At 47.6% G+C, this 11124-nt stretch overlaps 1 protein-coding gene across 1 annotated transcript; it reads left to right on the forward strand.

Moving 5' to 3' along the window:
- Positions 1 to 9576: 9576 nt before the first annotated feature.
- Positions 9577 to 10721, forward strand: LOC146208996 (uncharacterized). Its single transcript, XM_084579741.1, has 2 exons — positions 9577 to 9825; positions 10641 to 10721. The coding sequence occupies exons 1-2, from the start codon at positions 9577 to 9579 to the stop codon at positions 10719 to 10721; spliced, it is 330 nt and encodes a 109-aa protein (XP_084435867.1).
- Positions 10722 to 11124: the final 403 nt, after the last annotated feature.

Consider the following 11124-nt stretch of genomic DNA (forward strand, 5'->3'; position numbering starts at 1 on the left):
GAGGACGAGCTTGCCACATCGAAGCGGTGGCCTTGTGGTAAAGCATCCGTCTCTCATTTGGTAGGTACGGGGTTCGATCCCCAGTGCCGCCGGGCACCCACCGGTTTCCTATGGGTACAAGATTTCCCCCGGCCTGGGGCTCGGCTCTTCCGGGGTGAAATGCTTGGGAAAAGGGGCCATGAACGAAAATGTTGGTTCAAGAAGAACAAAAAAAGGGCCACATAATGGGCTTTTGCCGCGTGAGGCGAACTCATTGTTGTCCATGGGCGGAAAGGATCACTGCCACATCGGAGCAACTATTTGGGACCAATGACCACTTTCCCAAACATTTCACCCCGGCGGAAAGGATCACTGCCAGATCGGAGCAACTATTTGGGACCTATGACCACTTTCCCAAACATTTCACCCCAAAGAGCCGAGCACCAGGCCGGGGTAAAGCTTATACCCATTGAAAAACAGGTGGGTACCGGGTGGCATCAACGATCGAATCTGTTACCCCCCGAACACGAGGCGGATGCTCTACCACAAGGCCACGCTTCGGTCCTGACGATTTTCGCCAGGATCTGGCTAAACAGAAAAAAAAAAACGCCGACGACGCACCGAAGGCGGAAGTGGGCAGTGGCAGAGGACCAATGAGAGTCGGAGCAGCCGTCACGTGATTCCGGTCGGAGCACGCCGGCCGAGAGAGACTCGCTCGCGAGATCGGAAAGAAAGACAGGGGTTTGGCGCTCCGACGGCGGTGAATGAAGGTTTTGGGTTTCTCGGCCGAATCGGCCGAGCAGCATCTTGTCTTTAGGAGTCGCTCCGCGCACGAGGCGACGACAGAAGGCTCCAGGCATCGGGCACCGTGCAGAGTTTTTGCATATTAAGGGCCCCTACCGGAGAACAGTGCATTGCGCCCTCGACGCATTTGCGGTGGGTCAGTTCAATGGCCCTTTCAAGTCGCGATCGCACAAGTTTGTTGCGGTAGGAAGAGTTTGGTGAAGGTGGGCCGCCAGCTGGGGCCACGTGCGAGTGTCTATGCTGAGCTCGGAGGCTGTTTATGAGCTGCTAGCCTTGCCAGCGGATCTCAGATACCTCCCTTGTGCTATGGCGTCTGTATATAGATCCATAGCTGTTGGAAGTGATGGCTGTGCCTGTTTTCTTGACACACCTGACCCAGAAGAAAAAGAGAAAACCACAACTTGAAGCTCGCAGCGACAGGGAAAGCAAGATATGCGCTACCTCGACGCACGCGCCCGGATGGGGGCGCGTGCGTCGCGCAACTTGGCGGCAAAATACGCGGCTCGGCTGCTGACCATGCGGGAGTGAAATTGCCGACGGCGGCGCGGGCATCGGGCGCGCGACGCGTTTTTGCGTGCAAAAAACGCTCCATGCGGGCCACGCTTCAAGGTCAACCGGCAGAGCCAGCATGAGCCTCTCATCTGACGTCACACGTTTCTCGCAAAGCTGCGGCAGTGGCAGCGGCGGCTATATCACCTGCGCAGCTGTGGCTTTTTCTGACGACGAAGCCACGATTACCCTGGTGTTGACTACTGAAGTTTTCGCTGCAAAGGGATCATGGAACAAACACTTGCGGATTCTTTACTCCGTTGATTGATTGATTTATCAGGCCACCATAGGTTGACCTAGAGCAACAAAAGCCTATTGTAGCCCCTGTCCCGTCTTACTCTCAGTTGCTATATTTTTGACTGGCTTCGAAATTTTCTAACCAACAAGCAACAGTTTGTTCTCGCTAAGAAATGCTCATCTTCACCATCCTCTCTTCTTACAGTGTACTCCAGGGCACAATCATGGGGCCCCTGCTGCTTTAGTTGTATAAATGACCAAAGCCAACTGACATATGCTCTAACATGTGCTTATTTGATGAAGATTGTGTTCTTACCACCCTATAATTACAATGAACGCCAGCTTCTTCAATCTATCACAGATTGGGTATTAAGTGTATAGGTGCAGTAAATGGGTAATGTCCCTGAATGTAAATGAAATCTCTACTTTCCTTTCACAGGCGTCACTCTGAACCATATTCAAGAATTTAATTTCTAGCTCAGATCCCCCAGAGGTAACCGCGCACGCCCACACACGCATATATATATATATATATATATATATATATATATATATATATATATATATATATATATATATATATATTAAGGAGAAATGAGGGTGCTCGTTATAATAGATGAAGGAAAGAAGCCAAAAGCCGGCGAGGGCAAGGAAAGAATTGGGGATGGTACTTTATGTCTTTTTCTATGTTTACTTAGATAATCACAGAAATTAGTGATATAATCTGTTTAGGGGAAAGATATTTAAACAAAAAGTAGAAGAAAAAACCACGTGCCGATGGTGGGAACCGAACCCACGACCTCCGAATATTGCGATATTCGGAGGTCGTGGGTTCGGTTCCACCACCGGCACGTTGTTCGGTTCCACCATCGGCACGTCATTCGAATGATGGTGTCGAGTAAGGCTAGATTTTGAAAGAGACAGATAAGATGAAGAGTCAAAGGCTAAATTTTTATTCAAAGCATGGAAAGTAATCGCAGTTTTAAGTTTTTCCTTCTCTGTTAATTCAAGGAGTTGAATGCCATTATCACGAATTATTTCTTCGGAAGAGTCGTATCGAAAGAATTTGGAATAGCTAAATAGTGCTGCTTTTCTATGTACCCATCAGAGACATTTAATTTTTTTTTTTAGTAAACGGATCCCAAACTCAGCACGCATATTCAAGTTTAGGTCTAATTAAGGAATAATAGGCAAGCAATTTTACGTTAGGTGGAGTACTTTCAAGCTTATGCCGCAAAAAATATAAGTTACGCAAGGCTGAAGAACAGATGTTATCATTGTGTAAATTTTATGATAAATTGTTAGCAATTGTGACACCGAAGTACGTACAAGTAGTTTGTTCCTGCAAAGGCGACGAACATAACGTGTAAGTAATGAATAATAGAACTTTTTTACGAGAGAAGCGAAGAAAGATAGTTTTTTTTCAGCGTTAAGCTGCATTCCCCAGATTTTGCGCCAATTAAAAATATCAACAAGAGATGCATTTAAATCAATTCGATCATCTGAAGACATGATTTCGCAAAAGAGCACACAATCGTCCGCAAACCAACAGATTTTCACAGTGGAATAATATCAGTGGGGATGTCACTTACGTGAATTAAAAGAAGCAATGGCCCTAGGACACTTCCTTGAGGGACTCCTGATGTGACCGGAAGACAGCCTGATTGTCGCTCATTAATATCTACGAACTGGCGGCGATTTGTTAAACAGTTCCTTATCCATACGACCAAACTTTCTGGAAGCTCATGATGTCGCAGTCTTACAGTATCGAAGGCTTTGCTGAAATCAAGAAACGCAGCATCTATCTCACCATTTTTATCAACGCTTGAGGCGAGTGAATGTATTACGGTGACTAGTTGTCTAACTTTCGAATAGCGTTTTCTGAATCAGTGCTGAAAATGAGATAGTATTGAGTTTTTATTCCAAAATTCATTATTCTGATTTTCAACAATATGTTCAATTAGCATACAACGTGAGGATATCAGGGATATCGCACGATAATTTACTAACAATGAACGGTCGCCCTTCTTGACACGGGCACAACTCTGACTATCTTCCGGTCATCCGGTAATTTTCCAGCGATTATTGAAGCACAAGACATAATAACAAGGAACTTTGCAATGGATTCAGCCCCCCATATCGTTTAAAAAAAAAGATGTTTCCAAGGTTGTCAGGACCACATGAAGTTTCTAAGTTGAATAGTATCAAAACTATGCCAGGGTACGAAATAAAATTTGTTCCATATCGGTAAAACGTTTTTTATTGGAAGAACAATTGACACAATTAGAAAATACACTATGAAAATAGCAATTGAATTGACTCGCAATATCCCGGTGATCGGTAATGATAGAACCATCAATGCAAATCTGGGATACTGACTTCTTTTTTTCGCCCATATTATTCCAGAACTTTTCGGGCTGTACAACAATAAAGTTTGGTAATACTGTATTGACGTAGTGTTCCTTCGAGGCCCGTACTGCACGCGCTAGTTTTTCTTTCATTTCTTTAACGTGATCGAGCTGTAGGAATTTTTTCTTTAACCTTTTTATCTTGCGGGTCATGTGAATAATGTCACGTGTCATCCATGGATTTTGTTTGCGAATTACTTTGCATTTATCAGGCACAAAGTTATCAATACAGAACTGACAAATGTCTTTAAAACGGCGACAAAGTGTTGTCACGTCAGTGTCATTAAAGTCTGCGAGGCAGGTTTCTATATGTTCTATTATGGCTGCATTCTCAGTTAAGTTTCTGAGCAAAAATACCAGATCAAGCACAGATTCGCAAGGTCCTTGCAAACGTGTTGGCTCCTGAACTATTCGAATTAAAGTGTGCGTTAGCATTAAGTCAAGCATGCTGTTTAAATGTTTACTGTTCCGCTAAAGTGATTGCAAACGTTCCCAATTGATATCAGGTAAATTTAGGTCACCAAATAGAAACAAATTATTTGGTTTGAATTGACACATGTTTCTTTGTAACTTGACTAAATACTTAGGCGGAGCATCGGTAGGTCTGTAAAAGGCGAACAAAATAAATTTCTGGCCCCAGCACGTGATTTTTATGCCTAAGCTTCCAAGACTTGGATCGTTTTCCGGGACAACAGCTTCTATATGATTTCTAATAAGGACTGTAACGCCGCCTCCCCTAGAATTCCGACCCATGCGAAAAACTTGATGGCACTGACGGAACACATTTTCTTCACTTATTTCAGACTATAGCCACGTCTCTGTTATCACAGCGATATGTGGATCGTGCTTTAATAAAGCAACTTCAAGATTTTCTATTTTGTTTAACGCCCGGCGAGCGTTTAGGTAAATATTACGCAATTGCTTGTCGCCCTTTTGAAATAAGCGTCAAGTTTCTGGCTGCGGGGAGGGTTTGCTGATTATCTTTACACGCATGTTCTTGGCCTTATCCCAGAAAAAACGTTCTTTATCCATCTTGAGTTTGCAATGAACTAGGTACATTGTTTTTACCCTCAAGTTTATCAGCTTGTGCGCTGTCCCCGAGAAGCTTCCTCTTTTTTTTTTTTTAGTATAGCTTGAGAGTAGTGATTCGTAATATTTATATTCGAGCCTTAAAGTTTTTTGCAGTTTTCAAATATCAGTTTATATTCGTTGAAATCTTGGAGGTAGACGATCACTGGACGGCTAGTGCCTTCTCAGTCAAGCCTGTGAATGCTGCCGATAGAATTGCACTCCACATTCAACTTATCCTTCATTACCTCTGTTACAACCTTTTCCTTCAGCAGCTCTCCTGTTTTATCGGGGATGTCAGTTCGCCATGAATAACTATATTTGACCGCTTGTTTCGGTCCTCCAGATCTGTTCACTTTTTGTCTGGAAGCCAATGACGCGTTTCAATGATTTACGAGTAGTTTTAACCTAATAATCATGAGAAGTAGAAGCTTCTTATAGCTTTTCTTCAATTTTAGTGAACATCTGTTGAACGCTACTTATCATTTTTTCGCCATTAGTCAGTTGAGCTTTCATTTCTGAAATGTCACCACAATTACCATTTGACTTTCAAGCAACCGGTACTTTCGTTCCGAACATTCGTTCATGCTGGACGACATTGCGATCGTGAAGAAAAAAAGGAACCCCAAAGGCTGCGCGGTACATCAACGCGAACCATGACCTAGGCCTGCATTGATACTCAGTCACCTGGCTTGGTGGGCTCTCCAGACATACGCGCCAATAGCGGACGCCAGGTTCTTCATTAAGAAATACGGCAGCAACGAATTAGAAGACCTCATTCGCCCACTGTTCGGTGCAACCCAGATGGAGAGCTCCTTCAAGATACTGCTCATCGCCAAGCACGTCTCTCTCAAGATTTCTCAAACAGCTCTCTCTGTGTTGGACCAAGGTGGGCCTCAATGTCCCCACAAAGAAGCAATTGCAAACATGAAAACACTCATATGCTAGGTCGGGACACTTCCGTGGGCACGGCAGGACAATAATGCTGCGACAATCGCTGCGCAATGAACTGCCGTGAGGACTAACCAGGAGAATGAAAAGCAGATTTCTGGTTATTGACATCTCCAGGCTGCGTGCGCCGTGCCAACAGAAGACGTTCTCGTGAGGTGCTTTCTTTATAGCGGCGTGATTTTATGACGTCCCACCACGACTGCCAGGTGGATTCGCTAGCTGAGGCATGATGTCTGGAAATGGCCATGTTGAAATCCGGTCCGTGAAAAAATCAAGACGAAGGCGGTTGGTGACGATGATGCCATCAAATAGCGAACACGTGTAGCCGCTTGTTGCCGTATATGCAACGAGCTGCAGAATGCAGAGGAGATTTCCGATTAGTGGCATAGACAGGCTGCGTCCGCTGTGCCCTTTTCATGTAACCCACTCCCTCATATAATACCCCTTCAATGGGGATAAGAGCTTAGCAATAGATAAATAAATAAGTGAATAAAATATTGTAACACTGTAAGTTATAATCACCAGCAATAGTGACAGCCAATTCTTTATAGTTTAATCTGTGCAAAACAGATTGGCAACTTGAAAAACGCCGAGTATTGCTTAAATAACATGCACCTATATTACTTCACATGAAGTACCGAATGCTTCGTCATAGATATTTAATTATCCCAGATTGCATACTACCGTCTGCCGCTTCCCATGAACTTCGATTATTTTCAAACGCCAGACAGACATTTTTGCAGTGTTTTTTCTATTATTTGTTTACCTCCTCTAGAAAAGCGACTGCCTGACTCACACAACGTTGGGCATGACGCGATAGCGTTCATGATTTCCGCGAGCGTCTCTGCTGCGAACTGCTAAATGCGTCGTCAGCGCCACGTGTGCCCGCCTCCGCTCTGCTCGTCATCACCAAGCGTCCCGGCAGCCTCTGCTTGCAGCTTTCCTTTCGTTCTTCTTTTTTTCTTTGGCTTGGTATAAAAACCCAAGCCACACAATTAACCCCGTTCTTTCTGCCCCAGCCATCAGCCTCGTTGGGCTCTAACGCGTTCGCCGCCGCCGACCCGTTGGCAGGCGAACGCCGGCCGCTGGCGTTTGCAACAGTGGCGACGAGGATTCCCATAACACAAGGGTCTGTCGATAGTATCCAGGCCTCGGACCTTCCTGCAGCCATGGGCCACCACCTGCCTGAGTTCGACGACGTGAAAGATAAGTGGCAATCGTACCTCGTCAAAGTTGAAGCCTATTTTGAAGCTAACCAAGTAACTGACGATGCCAAGAAAAGAGCCTTGCTAGTCGCCGCGCTTGGGTCAAGAACCATTGATATTCTTTGCGGACAAGTCGCCCCACAGAAGCCAAACTCTTTGAGCTATCAGTCAGTAGTAGACGAGTTAAGCAAGTACTACGACCCTACGCCGAACGAGATTTCCGAAAGCTTCAAGTTCTTTCACCGGCAACAGCACGAAGGGGAGTCAGTACAAGATTTTCTTGTCGAAATACGACGAATTGCTCAGAACTGCAACTTTGCAACAATGCTCGACAGGATGTTGAGAGACCGCATCGTATGTGGCGTCCGTTCGAAGAACTTGCAAAAACAATTGCTAGAAAAAAAAGATCTTGCCTTAGCTGAAGCGACAGCACTTGCGATAGCATCCGAGCATGCAGAGCTTGATTCGCAGAAGATAAGCCACGAAGAAGCCTCCTCTGACTTGCTAGCATTAAAGATGCCGCGGCGTTGGCGTGCGAAGCGGAACGCGAGTGACAAGCAGTGCGAGCGTTGTGGAAACAGCGGTCATGATAATGCCGCCTGCTCGATGCGTCACCGACGCTGTTACAGTTGTGGCACACAAGGCCACTTAGCTCGAATGTGCCGAAAGGAAAGAAACCATTCGGTGAACGTCACAGCGCATACAGAGAGCGATAGCGAAACTAGTGCAGCCCAGCTATGGTCAGTGACTACAAACGAACTGTTGGTGCCACCAATTAGAAAAGCTTTCAGCTGGAATGGCATCAAGCTGTTAATGGATGTAGATACCGGATCGCCAGTGTGTGTCATTCCTAGGACAACCTACGAAGCACACAGTAATCAATGGCCAGAGTTGCAGAAACCGACGATTAAATTGTCTTGCTATCTGGGGAGACTGCCGGTACTCGGAGTGTTGCCTATGCGGGTGCGCTATAAGACTGCAGCTGTCTATTGCAACCTCATCGTCTTAGATTGCGAAGGACCCCTACTTTGTGGCCGGGATTTGCTGCAGAAACTCGAAACCAAAGAAGCAGCTGTGCTACATGTTCTGCGTTCGCCACAAGACCGCAGCTTGACCCCTGCTGTACAGACTGCCGTTCTAGAGGACTACGCAGACTTATTCACGGAGGCCCTGGGAAGCATGACAGGTCCACCAGTGCACCTGCAGGTCAAGCCACAAGCACAGCCGAAGTTCTGCAAGGCAAGAAAAGTACCTTACGCTCTACGCGATAAAGTTTCAGAGGAATTGGACAGGCTTGTGGCAGCTGGCATAATATCACCGGTCACTCACGCAGAATGGGCCACACCTATTGTGCCAGTTCTCAAGAAAGATGGGCGAGTGCGCATATGTGGAGATTTTAAGGTTACGCTGAACTTAGTGTGTGAAATGGAACAGTACCTGCTGCCAGTTATAGATGATATTTTTGCTCAGTTGGGAGGAGGGCAGCGATTCAGCGTATTGGACTTGAGGGATGCCTACAATCAGATTGAGCTAGACGAAGAATCCCGCCAGTTGGCCGTAATCAACACCCACAAAGGGTTGTTTTGTTTCAATCGCTTGCCTTTTGGAATTGCTTCTGCACCGGCCATATTCCAGAGGCGTATCGAAACTGTTCTGCAAGGCTTGCCCGGGGTACAAGCATACCTCGATTACGTTCTGATTGCGGAAAACCAGTATGGCGAAAGCAATCACCTCAGGGCGGTTCTTCAGCGCTTTCGTGAGCATCGCATCAAGCTGCGTGCTGACAAGTGTCGATTTCACGAGACGTCTGTCACTTATCTCGGTCACCGTATTGATGCGGACGGACTGCATCCGACTGAAAAAGCTGTTGATGCCATCAAATCAGCGCCCTCCCCCCAAAATGTGAGCGAGCTGCGCTCGTTTCTGGGCATGGTAACGTTCTACAACAAGTTTTTGCCTGACATGGCTACGTTGCTATAGCCCCCCTGTACCGGTTGTTCGAAAAGGGTGTTAAGTGGGTGTGGAGTTCTAAGGAAGAAGATGCATTTTCCTTAGCGAAGGAGGCGCTGTCCACGGCCCCGGTGCTCACGCACTTCGACCCGAAACAAGAGCTATTTTTAGAATGCGATGCATCACCCTATGGTGTTGGGGCCACGCTTTCCCATCGCATAGATGGCGAACATCGTCCGATCGGATTTCGCTCGCGCTCGTTAAACGCCGCTGAAAGGAATTATTCTCACATTGAGCGGGAGGCCCTGGCTTTTGTTTTCGGTGTGCAGCGTTTTCGAGACTATCTACTCGGGCGGGAGTTCACGCTCATTACAGACCATAAGCCCTTGTTGGGTCTCCTAAAGCATGACAGGCAAACGTCCGTCATGGCAGCGGCTCGAATACAGAGATGGGCCATTCTGCTTGGCGCATACAAGTATAAGTTACGGTACAAGCCTGGTAAGCACATGTTCGTCGCGGATGCCTTAAGCCGCCTACCGCTACCATCTCAGCAGGTTCCCGAGGATTCGGAGGACGAGGCGGAGTACGTGTTGACCTTGGACGCCTGGGACCAGCCTGCCGTGCCCCTAAAGGAGCTGCAAGTGCTCACGCAAGCAGACGCAGTGCTCTCGAAGGTCTGTAGGTGTGTCTTGGAGGGTTGGCCGAGGCACTTGGTTATGGAAGGGAGGGAGATGGCGGAATACTCGAAAAGGCGACACGAGCTGTCCGTTAGTCAGAACCTGCTCTACTGGGGCCACCGTGTTGTGATTCCGGTAGCAGCCAGAGGAAGATTTTTGAAGTTATTACACGCAGCACACCAAGGGGCTTCTTCCATGAAGACCGTTGCGCGGTCTACTTTCTGGTGGCCCAGTCTCGACACAGATATTAAACGGGTGGCTGCTGGGTGTCAAACCTGCGTTCAAGCGCTTCCAATGCCGCCTACCCACGCACCTGTTAGCTGGCCAGAGACGCAGGAAAGATGGTCGCGGTTGCACATTGATTTTGCGGGACCTATTCAAAACAAGATGATCCTGGTCATCGTAGACTCGCATAGCAAGTGGATTGAGGCCATACCCCTATCTAACGCCACGTCCTGCACCACAGTCAAGGCCCTCCGGACAATTTTCAGTCAGTTTGGTCTACCCCGCACAGTTGTCTCTGACAATGGGACGCCTTTTATCGGTTGGGAATTTGCCCAATTTATGGAGCGGAACGGCGTGACACACATTTGAACGCCGCCGTATCACCCACAAAGCAATGGTTTGGCTGAACGCGCTGTACGAACCATTAAAGATGGACTTAAAAGGTGCTCAGAAGGGGATATAACGAAGGCCCTGGCAAGAATATTGTGCAGCTATAGAAGCACGCCGCTACCCTCAGGGCGCTCGCCATCCGAAATGTTGCTCGGGTACAGATTGCGCACGAGACTAGATATGTGCTTTCCGCCCAGGTGCAAGACAGTCGACCAGGCCCAGTCACGGGAAGACGCCGGCTGGAGCTTTGCCCCAGGAGATCCGGTATACATCCGTAACTATAGCAGCGGCGAGAAATGGACGCCGGGCAAGGTCAAGGAAACCACGGGCTCGCGTGTCGTGAAAGTGGAGACAGACAACGGGGTTGTTCACCGTCACATGGACCAGCTCCGCAGAAGAAGCACCGATGCACCCATTGCTGCTTCAACTCCCCCTGCTTGCCCTGGGGTACCTGCGGATCACACAGACGTGGAGCTGAAGAGAACGGAGGCTACTACAGCTAGCGACATCGAGGGTCCGGTGCTGCGGCGGTCAACACGTGTCAGGAGGCCCGTAGTCAGATATGGATTCCAAGAAAAGGGGGATGCTGCGAACTGCTAAATGCGTCGTCAGCGCCACGTGTGCCCGCCTCCGCTCTGCTCGTCATCACCAAGCGTCCCGGCAGCCTCTGCTTGCAGCTTT

The sequence above is a fragment of the Amblyomma maculatum genome, chromosome 1, assembly GCF_055883805.1.
Source record: "Amblyomma maculatum isolate TAMU_Amacu chromosome 1, ASM5588380v1, whole genome shotgun sequence".
In the NCBI taxonomy this organism is placed as follows: Eukaryota; Metazoa; Arthropoda; class Arachnida; order Ixodida; family Ixodidae; genus Amblyomma; species Amblyomma maculatum.

Excerpts from the sequence above, each read along its gene's own strand:
- LOC146208996 (XM_084579741.1), top strand. The coding sequence starts at position 9,577 with ATGGCAGCGGCTCGAATACAGAGATGGGCCATTCTGCTTGGCGCATAC. Across the intron at positions 9,826-10,640 it reads CAGACGCAGTGCTCTCGAAG|GTGCAAGACAGTCGACCAGG; the intron begins GTCTGTAGGTGT and ends CTTTCCGCCCAG.